This window comes from Lissotriton helveticus, chromosome 1_1 (assembly GCF_964261635.1).
Source record: "Lissotriton helveticus chromosome 1_1, aLisHel1.1, whole genome shotgun sequence".
NCBI classification, from domain to species: Eukaryota; Metazoa; Chordata; class Amphibia; order Caudata; family Salamandridae; genus Lissotriton; species Lissotriton helveticus.
Window position 1 is genome coordinate 1866217892 of NC_136057.1, and position 21659 is coordinate 1866239550.

The 21659-nt window shown below is 43.4% G+C and overlaps 1 protein-coding gene across 1 annotated transcript in view; it reads left to right on the forward strand.

The window, feature by feature from the left end:
• CENPL (centromere protein L) overlaps nucleotides 1-21659 on the forward strand; it is a 106554-nt gene that overhangs the window by 54008 nt on the left and 30887 nt on the right. The window contains exon 4 of the mRNA XM_078641821.1: nucleotides 3137-3682. Within this exon, the coding sequence (XP_078497947.1) occupies nucleotides 3137-3682 (546 nt within the window). The remainder of the gene's footprint in view (nucleotides 1-3136; nucleotides 3683-21659) is intronic.

Sequence of the window (21659 nt, forward strand, 5' to 3'; positions counted from 1 at the left end):
CATTTCTTATCCTAGCTCTTTCTGTTGTACCTCCTTAACATTTGTAATGTATTGCCTTTTCATAAGCCGCTAAGTGCTTTGCCCAATTCCATACTTTATCAGTGCCTTGACTTCTTAAAGCCTGATCTGATATTCAAACATACACCCACACTGGATCAGACTGTACTACCATCACCATGCAGCACAACACACTCTTCTGCATTTTGGCATTACAGCCAACAGTAACATGTAAACTGACATGAACCCTAAACCTCCAACCCAATCACCCTGTGGAACACCACCTCTCAAGGTTAATTACTGCCTTCCCCCCACCAACAACTAGACCATAGACCACTATAGTCTTGTGTTAACCCACATAGGCATGGTCGCACCCATACCTACCTTCGCACGCAAACACAATTTCACAGTAGTTTAGCAACAACAACAAAAATTCCTAGTTGCTTTCCAAAAGGTCATTAAAAAAAAAAGCAAAGTGTCATCAATATTGCTTTCAAGCTTTTGCATCTATTTGCATCTGATCAGAGAGCATCCATTATACATAGCCTAATATTGTTAAACTTTGCAAACGTGAACTCATTTTTATACTGGAACCACTGTCAATAGTACAGTCTGAACTTATAACATTTACTTAGAGTACGCACCCTAATAATAAAGATTTTTTTATTAATGGACCATAAATACAAGTTATAACAGCATTAACATATGGACACAAATATGACCTTAATTGCAGACAGTGCCCTTCACTGATCCATAATGTGGTACTGTAATCTGGCAGCCAAAGGTTTTGTGCTGCAGTGGGTTGGGCCTATGTGTCTCAAGGACAAAATAAACATGAAAACACAACCCAAACCCATTAGTCTGGTGCAGCGAGCGATAGGGGCACAAGTCCGCCAAATGGTGTTAGTTCAGTGCAGTACAGGCAAATGTGACTGGCAGTTAAGTTTCCCAATGTACATATCTTGATCGGCAGGGCGTCTTCTTCGGAACCCATGTGTCAAGGACTGTGCCGTCCCATCTGCAGTGCATTGCCAACATTGAGAGGGAGGCTGAGGGAGAACTGCAAAATGAGATCATTCAACTTGAGTATTGGTTAAAACCTGATGACTTGTTTAAAACGTTTAAGATGGAGTGTGAAGGTTGAAGTTGTAGGTAGATGTATAGAGTTTTGATGCTGGTTGAGGATTTTGTGATGATTGTAACAAGTCTAATTGCTTCTGTGAATCGTATCTGGGCCACATGTGAGCTGTGTGGAATATTGTGTATCCATCTGGGATTATTTCTTCAAAATATTGGGGGAAATGTGGAGATATATTTGAGAGGAGGAGGGTATTCAGATTCTTGTACTTAATCAGATCCTTTTTAAGTGCTGTCTGTCTGGATGCATTTTAGTGTTAAGTGTGTTAGTGTAGTGTTGAGTGGCATGAGTGGGAGAATTGCTTTGGTGAGGGGCGGTCTTGAGGACACATGGCTTAGATTGAGATGTATGTATTTAGTCTTTCTAGTGTGGGGTATGTCTGGTTGGAAAATGGAGAGCTTACCTGGAAAGATGGGAGCTATTCATTAACTGTTTCCTGGGTCTAAACGCCAGCTTTTTTTGTCTCTAACAAATCCCTTTAAAGCAGACCAGGTTGAACACAGAAACCCCTTTGAACCGAGAGGTGAACGGATTGTGTCTTGAGTTGCTGCAGGTCCTTGTGGTAGAAGTTACTGGTGCTATAGAGCAAGTGTTTCCTTTCCAAAGGGGGAAGGGGCTGAGGTCATGCGTTTACTACTAACTGCTTCAAAGGCACATCTTTTTGCAGATTGCATCAGAGGGTGCTGCAGTTGAGACATAAAACTTCTTACTGTTCCTCATTTTTAATTTCAGTCCTCCCAAACCAGCCCTTTAACTAAAATCCCGCATCTTAATGCATGGTAGCTTAAATCCCATTAATTTATAGCTGTTTCCTGTGATCCAACCCCTTCTACAATAATTTAATTTTATCTTGTGAATATGAAACCTTTTTCAATGGATTCCACTCATGAGTGTTGATGCAATAATTCAGGAAGTAGCTGTGTCTGGCTTTGGTGATGCAGCTGATACCTTTGTCTTGTATATTGTCAAATGCGGTGTCTTGCAGCCACCTGGATATTGTTAGTTGATCCATTCAGTTGAGGAAGGACTCTGTCCTGAGTAACGATCACACTCTAACATGAATGAGTTACAAGCAATGGTTTCAGTAATATCAAGCGTTTCTGGGTGCCTGTGGGTGAGATTTTGACATCCTGAATCCTTGTTTAAAATGTTTAGAACTGAACAAACAGCATGTGATATATGTTTCTTAACGAGAGCTGAAAGGAAAATAATTCTGTGATATAGAAATAAGGATGTATCAGAAGTTCAGAGACTATATGAAAGTTGAAATGACAAATGTAAAAATGTCTTGATACCATGCGAAAATGCCAATAACATTTTTCAAAAAATAAAATGTTTAGAACCTTGGTAAAAGGGGGGGAGTAATGGGATACGGAAGGGAGTCCTAACTATGATTGTGGCCTATAGGTGTCTAAGTAATGCAACCTATGGGTCTCTCCATGGGTCCTTGCCAATTACTGTATCCTATGGTAAATATATAATTAAAGATGTTCTACTTAGTTTTGGGGATTGTTATGAAGAACAAGTTGGTTATCCTGTCTGTCAGTGGGTTGAGAGTGTTTCATTGTCTGATATCTTGTCCTACAAATAACCTTTAGGTACGGCTGTGCCTGCATCTTGGCTTTGTTTGATCTGCTTTATGGCAACACCTAGTTTTAGTGGGCATCTACTAGAAATTATCTGTTTTAATCTTTCAGAGAGTAGTGACTGCAGTCTGCGGTTCCCTGACATTAAATTTAAAATATTGACATTTGGCCCAGAGCTTTTAAATGTGTTGGCCAAGCATAGATTCCTAGTTGGCTCCTCTTAGGTTGCCAGCTTCTGTAGGTACCTTTCCGTCCTTAGCAATGTGTTTGATCTCTATTTGAAGTGAGTTGTTCATACTCTGCAAATGTTTGCATTCCTGGGTGTATGGGGGAAACAAATGTTGTAAGGACACTAGGTTTATTGCATTTTTTTTCCACAGTTCATTAACTTCTGCATTCTTATACTTTTTTAAAGCTAATGTCAAAACCACCGTTTGCAGCTTCAAACTCCGAAGATAAAGTGGTATGGACAGGCTGGTTCTGCTGTACTTTTGGGGATGAAGAGGTGTTGGACTTTTTACCAGAACCTTTTACATGCCTTCCTTTATTTTTGGTGAACGGCACTGAGACTTTCACTGCTTTAGTTGGTAGCTGGTTCCAGAAGACCTTTGACTGCTGCATTAGTGACTTCGCCATCAGCTCACGGGACCTCTCGTGGATGGCCGCCATGTGGACGGGCTATGATGTGCACAGTCATCTCGCCCCAACGGAACTCTTGTTTTCTGTGCCTATCCATCCGCAAAGCCTTGACATTTCCTATGCTATACATCCAGAAGATGCTCGAGCCTTGTGGGACGATATTCATAAGAATCGTGATGAGGTCACAGAGGAGGAGGTGCAATTGTTCTTGAACTGTTTGTATTCACATTTCTTCCGTCACTTCAAGATCCATCTGTCTGCCACAAAGTTGGTCAAAGTCTCCACTTCTGTGGCTTCAGTTCACTGTGATGGAAAAGTAAAGGTAAGAGGGTGGGTTGGGAGGTTATAAGTGGACCCTTTTTGGTGAAGAAGGTGTTATTGTTAATCACATAGTTTCAGTATGCTCAGGGAAACCATACCAAGGGACTTTAACGTAAAAAAAATGTTGGTCTTCTGTAGAGGCAGCGGTAACCCACTTTTTAGGTCGCGCCTGCGATTGCAGGGGCGAAAGCCCCTGCTGTCGCAAAGCGATCTTTTGTAATCATTTCAGTCCTTTTCCCTTTCAAGGACTAGGCAGAGGAGACAACAGACTGTCACGCGCACGCAGCCGTCCGGAATCGGATCAGGTCACGCGCTCCGATCCCGGCCGGCTGTTCACAACACATGCACACGCAGGCAGGCACAGGCAGGCACACACGCAGGCACACACACAACACACAGACAGACGCACGCACCCGCCCCCCCCCCCCCCCCCCCAACTCACCGGTAGACGCGTAAGCACTCACAACACTGTAAAGGAAGCACTAAAAACCGGAACGTGCAATTATTTCTACAGCTACAGGGGTGCCAGGATTGCCCAAGCTTACCTCCAGAATTATTCATGTGATGCGGAGCTGCTTTGTCTAATTTTAAACCATCATTTTGTAATTCTGGCTCCATGAATAACGAACGTCTCCCCGTTGCAGAAGTGAAACCTACTTCCCGATGCGGTGATGCGTTGAAGCTTCCCATTGGTCATTGAGCGTAGCTGTCCAATTGGCTGTTAACTTCTTGCTCCTAAAGCTCCGCATGATTGTTTGTATTGGAGCAATCCAGCATTTTTGCTTATGAATATGTCCTGGTGTCAGAAAATTACATAAGGACAAACTCGGCATGTTTCTCTGGGGAAATAGGTGTTGGAACCGGGATCCGACGGGCTCCCCCCTACTTTCTTGCACTGTTTGTAAACACAACCACCTATGCTCCTAATTAATCTATGGCAAAGTTCAGGCACGTGGAGGGGGCTTTTTGAGTTCTTGACGTACTACCTGCCAACACCCTTTGATTTCGGTATTCAAACACATGCGAAAACTCCTTTGGTGAGTATTAATCGTTCAGGAGAAAGGCTCATCCTATTCTATTAATAAATATATAGCTATATAGAGCGTTTAAGTAGAATGTTCTTTACGGCAAATATGTGTTCAGGCACTTAAGAACCAATCTAAGCTGGTACTGGGTTCTCATCAAATCTTCGGAAATGTGTCGACGAAAAATTCTTCGGAGGCAAAACTTTCAAATTCGGTGCGGGTAAATAACGCATGCGACGCCTCTCTGCATGCGGTAAATACTCACGAGACTTGTGTTTCGAGTGTTTGTTTTATTTTTGGATTTATACTTAAAACGGATGGACACGAGAAGAACATGTTTTCTATGTCTTCTATACCTTGCTGGGCATGTACTTTCTATTGCGATTGTTATCTTGAGAAAGGCTCAATCGTTCCGAAAAGCGCTGGGAAGCTGCTTTGCTGCCATGAGCTCTAATTCAACGCCGCTCTTGAGAGCCCATTGTGAATACTTTTTTTAATATGGATGTTCAGTTGTTCATAATGATTTCTTGATCATATATATGGTAACAAAAATGCTTGTAGCACTTCTTTATTTCAATTTTGTTTTGGCACGAGCCGGAAAAGGAGTTGTTTTGTAAGGGATGATTTGAAAACATATCAGCTAGTGCTTCTGCTGTGCATATGTTTTTTTAAAGAAAGGAAACGGGCGTTTTAGAACACATGTATTTATTTTTCACTTTTTTAAGTACCTTTTGTTACGTATTTGCTTGTGGTGTCCGAATGTTTGCGGATAGGTTGTAGCACAGATGAAGCAGAACCAGGTTCAAGACTGGCGAGAGGTTCAACTCTCCCGTGATTCTGGGAAAATCACTCAATCTCTCCTTCCCGTGCCTAAAAAATTGAATGTGCCAGTCTACAAAGCAGCTGGTGCCCATGTAAAGCGCGCTGATGCATTCGGGTCGACTCTACGCTATATAAAACAAAAAGTGAAAAATATTTCGTCGTCCACGGTTGGAAGAGGCCACGTTTTTTAAATGTATTTATTTAAGGGTATTATGAAAAGGAATAGCAATGTCGAGGTTTCTTATTTTTTTCTCCACAACTTTTGATCGGTTTTGCTAAAGGAAAGAATTCTAATTGGTGTTGAGACTGTTTGCGTGGCAACCTAAGTAATAACACCAAAAGATACTTGAATGAATATCTAGCAGGAATGAGTGACTCGTACAAATGCGGTCTTTAAAATTTTGGTCGGGTGGGGGTAGATTCAGAAATGTTTATGCAAAGTGTTTGAGTTTTACTATAAAAACAAGCATTGGCATAGCCAATAGGTCTCGTTTTTGGGACCTTATAAGTATTTAGTTGTGCAGCACAATATCCTTGGTGCAACAACATCAACTGTTGCATGGATAAACACTTATAAGGTCCCAAAGGCGAGACCTATTGGCTATGCCAATGCTTGTTATTATGATTTCCAGCAAATAAATAGAATAGACCTGTTTGATTAAAAAAATGCAACCATAAACTTTTCCTTTTTCCTAACTCTAGTGTCTTAAGAACAAGACTTTACCAGAGTGTGGGCCTTTGCAGTCCAATACCCACCAGCACTCTTGTTGTTGTGAAGCACACCAGCTTTGCTTGACATTGACTTCAGAATTATTGCATTAAATTATTAATTCCAGGTCTTCGGTGGCCAGCCCATGCCTTCCCAAAATATTGATAGCCCACTGTGAACTTCTGAATTCGCCACATTCCAATATACAACAACTACATAATCAAATGCACACATACATCTCCTGGAGCTAACAAACGGAAGGAACAAAGAGATAGCAGTCCTCATTAGGTCTGTAAGTCCACAATCATTGGAAATTTCCTCATAATCGTAATTAGTCGACACCGTCTCATTGCCAGATGACAGACGAGTAGAGTTTAAAACTCCACATGTATTGTGGAGGATAGGAAGCAGCGCCCAATAACTCAAAAGCTATATATATATATATATATATATATAATGCTATACGCAGGCCGTGAGGCACTGATGTTAGCAACCTCTGATAGCATAAGTGCAGATAGAGTTGATGTTTTATTATGCTGTACAGCAAATTCTAAGTACACAAATTGCCGGCCACACACTTACTCAAATCCTCTATTTTTGAGGGAACAAACCATAAGAGACTTCCTGGTTCGTTCGGGTATATCACTCAAACCCTTTTATTATTTGTTTGTTTTTTTTGTCTTTTTTTAAAGTATTGATGTATGAAAGGGACACCTTATCGTTTTGTACACCTTATATACAATTATTTACAATTCGCGATTATTTACAACACAAAAACATACACATACACATAACTAGTTGTATTATACAAAGTGAATTGCTCTGATATATATACACTCAAATATTCATACTATGAAGAAAAAATCATCCGTAATTCCAGAGTCAAAAGTATAAACTTGATGACAATCATAAATCAATGAACTACAGTTGAATGTAGACAGTTCAAATAAGGAAAAATAGACTCCAAATTAATTCATTCAGTCCATTCAACCAATAAATGGCTACTCTTTTTACGCCAACGCGTTTCGAATCCGGTATGTCAACTCTACGGATTCTCATCAGGGCTCTGTCTTAATACGGGATATCTGTTGAACCAGCAGCCGCCGGTCAAGGGTAAGGTATTAGTTCTGACTGAGTTTCTTTTCTTTTCGGGATCTTACTGGATCATGCTCGTGATCCTACGTTTCCACCAAATGGGAGTTAATTTTCAGTCTTGTATTACAGCCTGCTCTGAGGGATTCCTCGCTTGGGCTGTTCGTGTGCTAATCGGTTGCAGCGGTAAACGCTTTCTGACCATGTGGGCACCGCTTTCCTCAATCCTTATTATTTGCGCTCGCTTTCCTTGAAAAAGCTGTGACTCGGCATCTAGCTCTCATTCACTTAGTTTGGCAGCAAATGGAAGCTTACAGGACGTCCTTGGTGATGGTGACAGCTTAGCGAAAACAAGGATATTTTCTTTCATATATATTCCAATGCATCCGAGGAACCAAATATACCTATACCTATTTTAAGAACTTAAATTGTCATTTGGTCTGGATCGCTACAAACCTCAAGGAGTAATCTCAACCTTGTTGGAGTGAAACCTCAGTCACACTATTAAGTCGCTCAACCCCATGATAGCTACGGCATAGAGCAGTCAGGCTTAACTTGGGACAATGTGTAAAGTATTTATGCAGCACCAAAATAGTAATAAAGTCAAAATGCAAAACAATACAAATCTGAAACCAAATTGGAGAAAGAGTAACATTTGGTAAACAAAATGACAGGCATTCAAAACCTGGAGACATAATTTCTTTTAAGCGGGAATTGTGCCACAAAGCTAGAGTGCTAATGAGTCAGTGGTCGCCATAGACCTTGACCTAGGCGCTAACCGCGATGAAGTGCTGGTCGAATAACACAAACCAGTTTGTCCTGGTCAAAGATTTTACCTTCTTAATGTTGTCCTTTAAGTCCTAATCCACCACAAGAGTACACTTCTAAAGCCACCAGGACCTCTGGGGAAATACTTAGAGACCTATACATAAATGGATACTACTGGTCTGGTATCATGTGGCTAAGGATGAAGAAGCAGTGGTACAACGTGTATTTTGAAAACCGGATGTGTTGTTGCACAAAAAATGGAAAGAAACCCCATCAGCCCACCCAATGGCGGAGCATCATCTGGGATTTTGAGAATACTGGTATCTGCTAGGTGTCTCACTTGTTGTCATCGTGAGATCCTAGTATAGATCCACCAGTGATGAGAAGGCCATAAAAAGTATTATGGTGGTGCTGAAAAATAATTTGCAGTGCTCAAAATGTGAAAACAAATCTTGAATGTGAGGCTAAAATTGACTTATGATGCCAAGGAACTAGTTTATAATGAGGTCATCATGATGTCAAGACTAAAAACAGTGTGTAGATAGTATGTAAGAATGGTAACTATCACCTGATGGTTAAAGAGGTCGACCTGTTTCAGCCATACACGGTCGGTAGGTAGACCAGTGGCTTTCTTCAGGACCAATTTGTATAACACTACTGCAAAATGAAATGTGAGAAAAGAAAAATACGTCCTACCGTGTGTCGAATTCCCAAGTGTAGGAGTAGTATCTCTGGAAATGGATTCTTTCCTGAAAGATAAATATGTATATTCATGCAAACACAGACAGTACGTTGAAACAGCACTACAGGAACATATAATAGCCACAGAGTTGTGCTGTAAATTTTTCAGCAAACATGTGATTATATACTCATATAGTATGTCAACTGAACTCACCCCAAAAAAGCTTGGGAAAAGCCTCACCTCTCCTGGCACTCGCTCAGGTAATGAGGCCCCGCTCTATGAGAATGGAGATAAATGGTAAAGGACAATGCATTATCCCTCATCATTTATCATACCTGAGCGAGTGCCAGGAGGTAATATGTTAATAATATGATAAATGATGAGGGATAATGCATTGTCCTATACCATTTATCTCCATTCTCATAGATCGGGGCCTCATTACCTGAGCGAGTGCCAGGAGAGGTGAGGCTTTTCCCAAGCCTTTTTGGGGTGAGTGCAGTTGACATACTATATGAGTATATAATCACATGTTTGCTTAAAAATTTACAGCACAACTCTGGCTATTATGTTTCTGTAGAGCTGTTTCAACGTACTGTCTGTGTTTGTATGTATATACATATTCATCTTTCAGGAAAGAATCCATTGCCAGAGATACTACTCCTACACTTTGGAATTTGACACATGGTAGGACGTATTTTTGTTTTCTCACATTTCATTTTGCAGTAGTGTTATACAAATTGGTCCTGAAGAAAGCCACTGGTCTACCTACCAACCGTGTATGGCTGAAACATGTCGACCTCTTTAACCATCAGTTGATAGTTACCATTCTTATATACTATCTACACACTGTTTTTAGTCTTGACATGATGATCTCATAATAAATTAGTTCCTTTGCATCATAATAGTCCATTTTAGCCTCACATTCAAGATTTGTTTTCACATTTTGAGCACTGCAAATTATTTTTCAGCACCACCATACTACTTTTTATGGCCTCATCACTGGTGGATCTATACTAGGATATCTCACGATAACAACAAAGTGAGACACCTAGCAGATACCAGTTTTCTGATAAAATCCCAGATTATGATGCTCCGCCATTGGGTGATGGGTTTTCTTTCCATTTTTTGTGCAACAACACATCCGGTTTCAAAATACACGTTGTACCACTGCTTCTTCATCCTTAGCCACATGATACCAGACCAGTAGTATCCATTTATGTATAGGTAGAGTTAGATTGGGGGATAGGATACAACTGGGTCTTTAATACTATTTCCCCTTGGACCCTCTGTTATGTTGAGTTTTGTGTATAGAAATACTTAGACTCACAGGGTATCAGACAGAGGCTGCAGCACGGCCACGTCCAGTTGCCACTCATCAGCTGGATAGTTGCAGGAAAAGGCCTCTCTTGGCTTGTTGTGTGTCTGTAACTTAAACAGGAGGTCAGCCTTATGACCCTTGGAGTCCAGTTCTTTGTCCTGGGTACAAGAGAGCCGGTCCAGTCCTCCAGGTCAGGTCTCTTACTCTGTCGTACATAACCGGTTCAGTCCTCTTCTGAGCTTTCTTACGTCCAGGATTGTTCTGAAGTGGGTTATTTGAGATAACCTATGTATATCTGGCACTAGCTAGTTGGTGGCACTCACTCATGTGTACACCCTGACCAACTAAACGTTCCCAGGGCTTAGGCTACGCACTTTGGGTAATCCTTGCGTCCTCCCACATCTAAAACTAAAATCCAGTTTGAGGCGGTCACTGTACTCACTTACCCAGATACACAAGTCAGTAGTACAAAGCAGGTCCTTCAGCAACCATACATTGGATATGCAAGAATTGCTTGGGCATCCTGTTTCTCTTTTCAAGTGTGCCCCCAGTGTTGTATGTAAAACCAGCAGACCTGTAAAGCAGGATGTGACATTAAAGCTGGACTTTATACTGTAATGTCCAAAGGGATGCTCACAGCCCCACCCTGAATATTCTGTGAGGTTCAGAGAAGTCCTCTCTACTCGTTAGGTCATCCTATTGTTTGCTCCTGTGAGGCATTTCACAGCTTTTTCACACCGATTCAATTGCTTATTACTGGCTGGCTGAAGTGGGATGACAAATGCAAATTTGGCCTTCAGGAACTTCAGGCCGGGAAAAGGTAACTTTCTAAAAGTTACTTTACTTTATTTATTAAACTTCCAACTTCACCATTGATATTTTTTAATAACTATTAAAACTAGTCATTTAATTATTATTCTAGCTAGACCTGTACTCGAGATACAGTATTGGGATTTATAATTTGCACTCTTGTTTTCTACCTAGGTCAGTTAGGCTGGCCACAGTGGAGAATAGCTTTTAGGTGCTAGTACTGTAATAACATGTTACCATTACATTTCTTCATGTCTTTAACATGTACTATGCCTTGTGGGTGACAAGGCCAAATAGGAATGAATTGCTTATTGATATTTAAAAGGGTGGTTGTGACATGCACAAAGGGTTTATTTCGACTGGCCAAATTGCAGTTTTTACACTGCTACAGTCAAGCTATACTGGAAATTCATAAGCCATGCTTTACACAGACACTAGTGGACGGCACAATAGGTGCTGCAGTCCACTAAGGACATTTAGCTTACAGGCCCTGGGTGCACTTTATACAATATATTAGTGACTTAAATGGAAGCTAAATATAAGAATTAATTATATGCCAATTTGACCATGTATAAAGGAGACGTGCATGCACTTGCTACAAGTTAGCAGGGATAAAGTGTACAGAGTTCTAAAACCAGCAAGAATATTGGGTCTAGCAAAAATTGAAAATGCGGGGTAGCCATGCAGAAAAGGGATATTTCCTACACCTCTGCTTTTTTTAGTAGTTCGGAAGTATTCAACCACTTCCTGGAACAGCCCTTTAAAATCACTTTCAATAAGATTTGCTAAGTGCTCGTCAGTTGTGGCAACAAATCCAGAGTACAGCACCTCGCATGTGTACCTAGATGGCGGATTAATTCAAGGAGCATTTTATTAATGTCCTATGTACAAACCAGGCCAATAACAATGTTGAACCTTTCAGATTTCACATTAAACCTTTAAAAGTCTTATCTCCAACCTAGTGAAAAGATGAGGTTTTTACTGTAGGCTATCGAAACTGTGAATTTGGTGGCTATTTTGACTGCGTGGAGCCTTTAGAAAAGAGAAATAGTGTTCTGAAATCCTAAATTGTGGTCTTGGACTAAAAACAGCAGTGAATTTGTTGGATATGATGGCTTCATGCATTCTTTCATCTAGTACCTTGTAGTCCCCATGTGCAACTAGAAGAGGAGTGGCTCAGTAGTTGATGGTCAAGCATCTTTTGGTATGGTAGGATGCTCCTTTTACCTTAATTTCCCATACCTCCCTCCCACCCCTCACTCTAACCAAAAACTGCCTCACAATCAACATTTTTTTTTCCATTCCCAACTTCAGCAATAAAGGAGGTTAGCACCCACTCACAGCTACACATTCATGTCATGTGTGTTTTGACAGAAGTACGAGTGGGTTCTTGACAAAATCCATTACATTTTTCATGGGGGTGTAGAACAAATTCATTAATGTGTACCAGTAAAGTAATTCTTTGGTGTAACATTGTGTTTTGAAAAATTCAGCATTGCATTTCTTTATAGAGTGTGTAATATGCCTATATCATTTTATAGGTAGCCAATTACACCTTTGCAATATCATTGTACATGCTGCATACTTTGGCTTAATTGTAATTTTTATTTTTATAGCCCTTACTACCCCTGACGAAAAAGTTTGGACCGTGTTTATTGGGCAATCATAGTAGTAGGAGGTTTAGGATGAGTAAGGAGGAATGGAGGAATTAATTCTCTAGAAATAGATTTTGGAGGACCTAGTAGTAAAATGAGGTCTCAGATGTGCCTAAGGAGGGATACCTGAGGGAAGAATGTAGAAAGAGTTGTTTTAGAAGATCTTAGTAGTAAAATGATAGTTGATAAAGATGATCCTTGGAAGCGGCCATTGACGCAATCAAGTTTAGACAGTACAAAAGATATAGTAGTCTGGAACTTTTGTTTTCATAGTATTGAAGCTTGATCTTGCTAATTGGTCCACTTGGGCATTCATTGATAGCTTGGAAACTATGGTAATTCCAAAGTTTCTTACTTCCTTAGATACTTTAGGAAGTGTTCCCAGATCGTCGGACCAGGCGGCGAGTGGGTCGAAATTTTTCCAGTAGCCACATGTGAGTATTCCCATATGGGAAGCATTCAATTTGAGCTAGCTCATCCATTGATCAACGGCTCTGAGGCAAGGGAAAATTTGAGAATTTCCAATGCCTTTGGGGCTTTCCAATGTGAGTATTTGTGTCTCATCTGCATAGTTATAGCATGTGAGGCGAAATAAACTGATCATTGCCAGTAATGACTTAATGTAGATGTTGAGAAGCATGGGTGAGATGATGGAGCCTTGAGGGACCCCTGCTTTTGTGAAGTAGGGTTTGGAAGAGAATGTGGGATTATGGATGACATTTGTTCTGTTTTTAAAGGTAGGATGTGACCCAGGCGAGAGCAGTCCCTTCTATACCAGCTTCATAGAGTTGTTGTATTGGTGTCCTGGTCAACTGTGTCAAAGGCATCTGAGAGGTTCAATTGAAGTAGTGCAGCCACCCAATTCCGGTCTATGGTGTTCTTGAAGTCATCCCAGATAGTGACTAGGGCAAATTCTGTGTCTCTTCCTGGACGAAATCCTGTTTGGAAATCTGAAAGTATGGAATTATTGTCCATGAATTGACCCATCTGGGCAAACACTGCTCTTTCTATCAGTTTGCCCAGGAAAGGTCAATTTGTAATTTGTCTCTAGTTGTCGGGGTCAAGCGGGTTCAGGCTAGTTTTCTTTAATAAGGGGCGTATGTATGCCTTTTTTAGGTCTTATGAAAAGATTCCTGTAGTGAAGGTAGTTGGAAGAATGTTCTTGATGGTTTGTTGATGACAAAGGCCAGAAGGGCTGCCGGCAGGTCTGCTTCCTTTGACCAGTTTGGGGGGTAGGGTGTCTTTTTTGTTTTAAATAGGAGTCCAATGTTTATGCCTTGGTTGTGTAATGATTTGCTAGTTTGTCCGCGAATTCTTGAGTATTGGTAGGAGTTCGTTCTATGCATTTAGGTTTAAGATTGCTGACTTGTATAACATATTAAGTTTCTGTAGGTGAAGTTTGCCTTGATTGCAGTTTGTTTTGAGCCAGGTGCACAAGCTTAACAAAAGTGAAAAATGTCAGTGTTCCTTTAAGCCTCAGTGCTTTTCCTGCAACTTCAAGTAGCACTGCTGTTGCGCTTCAAAAGCAGTTCCATTTTGTTGCGGTTAAGCTCCTCGAAAACTGATGTAAGTTGTGTGGATATTTTGAATAACTTTATTAGTCGGAATTTGAGTACCACACTTTTGATGTCTTACTCTCTGGTCTGGCCCAACTCTTTTTCATTAGTGTGCTCTCCTTTATCGCTTTAGTTGCCGTCAAGACATGTATGTTGTAAAAACACTGTATTTGACATAGAGCGCGTCATTGATGTGTGCTTCTATGTGATATTCCATGTCTTTTCCCAAGCTAATGTGAAGACGCTTTTTTCCTCATTCATAGCAGAAAGCACATTATCTAAAAGCCGATAGAGAAGTTTGCTTCCAGGCATGTCCACCCCACTACCCATATTTTATGCGGTACCTCGCTTTCGGTCCTCGTGGTCTAATTGCACTTGTATAGAATACTAAGTTGGTTGCTACTTTTAAGACTTAAGAATTTCCCTTCCAAAAAGGAGTTTTCCAAGCTTATAGTTGTGGTTTTATTACCAACCTCAAGATAAACTCAGTCAGTCCACTTCCTTTTTGGGTCAATAACTTAGAGACTTTTTGCACCATGTGGTTCTGCAGACAACATACTCTGTACTCTCCTGCCACCTAGTGTAAGACACATAATATTGCAAGCTGTTGCTGTTCAGAGTCCAATTTTCAGTTACATGTTTGTGACCTACAACTCGCGACCACACCTCCTGAAACCACAATGCACAGGGACTTCTCTGATTTTGGATGTGTCATTGCAGCGTATCGCCAGACTCTAATCCGCATGAAATAATGGAGCAAGAAGCAGCGAATGATTTACAGCTGTTTTGCCCATAAAAAACATATTTCCTTAAATGTGTTTTTTTAATTATTTTTTTTGAAAGAACTGTTTATTGGGTTTTCGTCAGGATTCCGTGCAATACATCATATCGCATCCACATTATACGTGTGTACAATGTATTCTTTCAGTAGTTAAATTAACATTTTAAACATTAAGAACCGTAAATAAAGAAAAACAGGAAACGGTACTTCAACTGTGTTCATTCTAAAGGAGTCTATATCGGACAGACTTCCGTTTACCTGAAAAATGTTTACTTTTTTTAATGCCGGTATTTATAATGCTATATGCCTATATGTGTGCATACCCTTCACACTTGACAGGCTTTTGGTAAAGATTAGCAACATTGTTTGCGTTATTCTAGTAAAATAGAGAAGCAAGAGGTAGACGGCCGTTCACGCGGCCAAAATATATTGGCTAACTCTTCATAAACACTACCGACTCTACAAGTCACACGCTTTTAGCGTTTCCTCTTATATTGGTCGTAGCATGCCTGTGTTTTGGGTGAATTTCAAGCAGAAATCGATACAGAGCTGCAGTGCGATGAGCAAGTGGGCGGAGTCATAAATTGGCCGTGCTAGTTGCATTTTTGGCGGGAACAGTTTTCTTTTGTTTAAGGAACATTGAGAGGTTTAGTACCTTCCTCCACAGGGGCTTGCTTCCACAGCATATTTACTGAGCTCCTTACCTCTTGCTGGTTGGTTTCATCGAGCAGAAAGGGCTTTTTTTCTTCGCAGAGGCTTTGTTTTAAGCAACCCTTTCTCCCTATAATCTAGTTCCACAAATAACCATTTTGAGTGAAGTACGCCCACGCTCTGATCTCTTTGAGGAACTGCTGGATTTTTCTCGGGCCACACTTGATCTGGCCTCTGAAATCTGGTGCATTTCAGAAACGGTTATCGAATCTATATTCCTTTTTTTGTAAACTACTAAATATACTCAGTCACAGTTGACTCCTCTCTCGCTCTCTGGAATGCGCAACGCAGTAATTTTCACCCAGAATAAGTCCAACTCTGAGGCCCTAAGCGCTTTTTCATTCAGAAGTATGCTCTCCCTTATATCTGGTTAAATCTGATAATCCTCCCTTAAACGCAAACAAACAGGGTTGCAATATCAGTGCTTGCAAGGTTGAACCACTAGAAGAATTCAGCAAGGGTCAGTCTTGTGCTCTCTCTAATACTCGTACAGTCCCTTTCTCTCGTGCTTTTCTTTTCTACTCTCCTATTTTCTGTCTTTAATTCTCTCTCGTAGTTTCTCTCTTATTCTCTCTATCTTTTACTCTTCCTCCTAGGACTGAAAGCAATACTTTAGCCTTTGAGAACTGAGGAGATACGGAGGTCTTGAGTTTTTGAACTACAGTAAGACTGAATTGCTTTTCTCTTCTTCCAAGTTCTGTAAATTCAGTACCATGAAATGGGTAATCGTAACACGATATTTACAAGACTTAAATATGCAGGAGTGCCGTATGAAGTGCTATATAAAAATATATAAACATTGTAGTATTCTTTCTCCATCTCCTTTTTACACTCCCTTCTTAAAGGACGTTTTTTTGTTCCACGCTGAGCTCCCATCCATCTTGAGAAAAGCTTATCTTTTTACTTTGATTCTCACATGGAGTCACTGTGCTCTGTCTAGTCGCAACCACGAACACAATTTATTTTCCAATATAGTCCTCCACCGCTGGTGGATGCCCAGTTTTGCTGTTGTCCTGTTCGCTCTTAAGAAGTTTGACCATGTTTGTTCATACATCCGATCCCTTCATTGGCAGTCCCGTGGCTGGTTCAGGGCCAACAGAGTACCCACTCCTCCTTCAGATGTATTGTCATTCCATACTGTGAGCAGAAGCTGAGAGCATGAGGAAGGCGCTAAGCTCCGACCGCGGAGAGGTCCGGGAGGCTGCAGTAGCAAGTGGAGCACCTAGACTACCCACTGGCTAGTGATGTTGAAGCGGCTACCTGCTTGTTGGCGGTGGTACCGTTTGCCATTCTGATAACTGTCATTTGTCTCTGCTGTTTAGCTCCCAGTAGGACATGCAGCTGCCTGTGAATTCGGCTTGGTGATAGAAGACGTACAGGGAGAGCACCGCTGTTGTCCTCTGAAACAAGGCTGAGGTGGCGAGGGAAAGTGCCTTCTGTGTGCTCGGCCAGCAACCCATTGAATAAAACTACAATATAGATGTCCAGAGTAAAGGGGGTTCTATTCAAGTCAGACTTAATTCGGCTGTGGGGGAAGTGCCCTTGAGGAAAACCAACATTTGCAATGCATTAGGTCTCGCATTCACGCGAGTTTGAGCTAATGACATTGTAAAGGACTGCCTTTTATTCGGTCTTGCGCCTAGCGGTACACTACACAGCAGTGCTCGCGCAACGCGAGAAATTTTGTAAGTGAAAAACTTGGAATCTGAGCTGACCTAGGAATTGCACACGCACGTGCTTGTGCGTTTCCTTTTCAGCTCCCCCATTGACCTTTGCATGAGTCTTATTCTAAAAGACTGCACGCAATTGGCCTGAGGCGTGCACATTGCTCCTCCCATGGCCTATTGGTGTCTATTACACCGTTGGTGCGCGTAATAGTCACCAATAGGCCATGGCTCGCAGTGGTGCGCACCGCTCGAGCGCTTGTTTTTTTTTTTTTTTCTTCTTTGGATCCATTTCACGGGGAAGCAGGAGCAGGCCCCTGAGGCAATCTTCAGCAAGCCGCATCTATCCCTGGTGCCCTAACCGCCATCTCCCAGCACTCGCACATGGCCATGCCTGGCCAGCATAACCCACTCCCAACGCACCCTGTTCTGCCCACCCTGAGCGCCCGCAGGCACCGGGGCCGACAACGCACTGGACCTGATTACTTTCTCCCCCCCCCCCCCCCCCCCCCCCAGCCTCAGACGGACAAAAGGCAGAGGACACGAAAACTGGGCCGCCAACCGCAAACCAAGGGAATCAATCGGCACCCTGCACAAAGGGCTCAAGCAGCCATTCCCCCCTGCCCCCCCGAAACCGGTCCTAGGATGCTTGATTCCGGTCCAGGAAAGACATGGCTTGTCAGTTCGGTCTGGACTGTTCCCATGAGGCACAGGGTCAAGACTGATTTGCATATGGCCATGTCTGAACTGGGGTGGCTTGGTGAGCAACATAACAATGGATTAAACACAGATCTGTGACTGGGGGTGAATGTTTTGCCATTGTGCAACATTCCGTCCATCATCTTGTGTATTTTGCTGTTCACCCTATGTGGAAAGGGTATGCCCAGACGTGGGTCCCGTGCTCACTAAGCCACTGGAGTCAAGCTATCCTGGCTGAAGACGGCTGATAGCCAGAAACCGGTCCTAGGATGCTTGATTCCGGTCCAGGAAAGACATGGCTTGGCAGTTCGGTGTGGACTGTTCCCATGAGGCACAGGGTCAAGACTGATTTGCATATGGCCATGTCTGAACTGGGGTGGCTTGGTGAGCAAAATAACGATGGATTAAACCCAGATCTGTGACTGCGGGTGAATGTTTTGCCATTGTGCAACATTCTGTCCATCAACCTGTGTATTTTGCTGTCCCCGCCCCCCCCCCCCCGCACAACGGTCGCCTCCAACCTGTTGCCCAAAGACAGCACAACCACATCCAGCACTTTTTTTTACAAAGGGCTCACACCTCGCACAAAGAGCACATCCAGCACTTTTAATAAATTACTCAGTCAGCACTTTTGTGCAAATTGTTGCATGCAAAGTCCGTGCGAGGGCACACCGTTCACCTCTACACAACGTGTCCACCCAGCACCCTGCACAAAGTTCGCACCCATGGCGGTGCACGGAGGCCACAGCCACACTTTACAAGTGAAGCATGCTTGTAGTTTGCTGAAGGAGGCCTCCTGCACACTTTGTAGTGCGGAATCTGGCATTCTCACCACACCCCCTGACTAGCATTCGCCCAAGCCCTGAGCTGCATCCCACGTGTGCCAGCTCCCCACTTTACACTCCCTGCCCTACCCCCTTGAAGGCTACCCCCACCTGCGCCAACAACTCCCGGGCCTCCTCGCCGTTCTTACCGCAATTACCCCCTCACAATTCCCCCCCCCCCCCTACCCCATGTTTCCGTAGGGGCCTTAATAATCGCCATCAACCAACCGGCCTAAAAGGATGAAGGCACCCAGACTGCGTAACTTATGCCCACTTCCCACCTGCCAGTCCTCCTCCGAAGACATCAAACAATGTGCCCAAGACCACCGGCCCGTCGCCTCCCCTGGGATCCCAATCTTACCCCACTATTGCCTTCTTTAATAACGCGTGTGCTCCCGATCCCCCTTTATAACCAGCGCCCTCCCAAAGTGAGCCTCCAGCCGTCCGAAAAAAAGTCTCCCATCACAATTCTTGCCCCTGCACCCAACCTTATTGCCCCCTTTTCAGTGCTGTGTGACTTAACACATTTCCCCCGTATTTTGCAGTAACACCCCTACCCAGCCAGCGCCCAATCCCCCGAGGCTGGGTGGACGCAACTCCACTCCTGGGCTCTGCACGGGAGAGATGCCCAAAGGACGCTCAAGAGACCACAAATCCCAGCATCCCATCCTTTGAGCCTTCCCCGGCCAAAACCGCAGAGATGTGGCCCTCCCATCGGCTCCCACATCGTCCGTGCCCGACCCCACCCCCCCTGCCCGCAGGACAGCTTCCCTCTCTGCGGCTTCAACGTCCCTCACAACAACCCCTGCCTAAAATACGAAATATTACACAATACCTATCCGAGACCTTAGCAGCGATGTCCATATCTTAAACTGTATTCCACCCGTGTTTTACATATGTTTTTAACCTTCAGTCCTCCGAGTATGGTAGGCTGCTAATGAAAGCACGCGCTCTTTCATCTTCTCCCCCCCCCCCCCCCCCCCCCCACCCTCTCCCCATCGACCCAGTCAACCTGTCCACCTCTCAAGTCTGGTGTGCCGCCAACCGCAACTCTTCTTCCAACCCTGTACCAAACCTAGAATCAATACCTCAGGAGCATCATATTTGCCTCCCTGCGTCCTTTGCAGACTATGTCACTCTGAGCCCTCCCTCACCTTCCATCGCCCACTGTACCCGGACCACCTACCAAGGACTCCAGCAGTTCCCTTGGTCCTCTCCCTATGTAGGTCGGATCCTACTCCCCTATCCCCCCCTCCATATTCCTGACCCCAGGATACAACTCCTCCTTATGTATGCCACACCCACCAGTGCCAGGCACCGCAACCCAAAACCTCCCCAAAAAAACCGTAAATCGACTCTGGCCCGTTGCCGAAATGCGCCCCTTGAACACCCCACCCCCCACCAGTGCCCCCCCTCATATGCACCCCCCCCATCACGCGCGTGCTTCCACTTTAGCAGCCACTAATATTTAAAGCCATAAACCCTGTGTTTGCCTAGAACCCTTTCCTCTGCTGACATAGCAATGATAGGCAGGCATTTCCCTGTACGTCCTTAAGCTATTAACTCGATAGCTATTAATTCATTAGCTTAAGCAAACTGTGCCACAACATTCACCCATTGTCCCAAAATCCTGCCCGCTCAGTAATTGCTGCCACGCGTCTCTTCTATTTCTCTCCCTGGTTAAAGGCACTTCATCCCTCCAAAACCTCCTGCTCCCCCTCTCCCCCTCTCCCCCTCCCTCCCTCACCTCCCTCACCTCACACTCTGTAGCAGCAGCACCTGCCAAAGGAGGGCCTTGTATCCGGTGCACACCTTTAAATACCCTCTCCTCCCTTTAAATACCCCTTCCTTCAAATACCCCTTCCTCCCTACCAAATTCCTAACCCTAGATTTACGGCTGAGCTGGCCCAGCCCTAATATCTGGTGGTCCTGCTCTTTCCCTGTCTCCCTTCCCTTATCTCTAACCAATCCTGTACATTTGTGTTCGGGCTCTGCTCCCTGGGGGTAGCCTCCACCGAGACCCTCAGTCCAGCCACTACCCCTCCTCCCCCTGGGGAGTGGGGGGACGAACTAAGTAGCAGAAATAGATAGAGGTGAGTGTCGGGCTGAGCGGGCATGCCCTGATTCATAAAGTCGGAATCCTAGTTCACATTTGGATTGTACTTTTTGATACCTATAACAGTTTTGTACTTAAACTTCTGACAAATTCTCGGTGGCCTGCACTCGAATCTTTTTTTGTGGGCACTGGAATTTAGAAAACAGGAAAACAGACCGATCAAAGCACACTTCATATATCTGTTATATTCTATTTAGCACTGCTGTCATTGGATAGTTCCTCTTGCCTCTGTTCGAGTTTGCTTTGGCTCGCACGGAGTGTCGCGCGGCTTCCCCCCCTCCGCCGCCACCGAGCCTTCACTCCACGGCCCCTCATTGGCTGCCAAATCTGTTGTCTCCTGTCTCTACATTGGAGCATTCCTGTGTGCACTCAGACGGGGTTAAGCTACTGGTGTAAAACCGGCTTTCACAGCGATTTACCTGTTTGTATGTGATATAGTATCGCTTTGTGTACAATGCGTGCCTTTTCTCCTCAATGCCTATCTGATTTGTTGTGATAAACTTTTTGTTGCGTTTAACAGGGAGGGGTAGAATCAAGAGGGAATCTGATCATTTGTCATTCATTGCTTATGCGTTGTGTGTCCGATTGTCGCGACCAGTTATTTTTTTTTCGATTTTGCTTACTGAGCGCTGAATTGTCACTCATAGTACGGAGGGGATGAGTGTTCTACTGCTCACTATACATTTTGGGGCTGAGGTAGGAGTATTGTGTAGGATGGGGTTGATGCCTGTGCATACTGTGTGTAC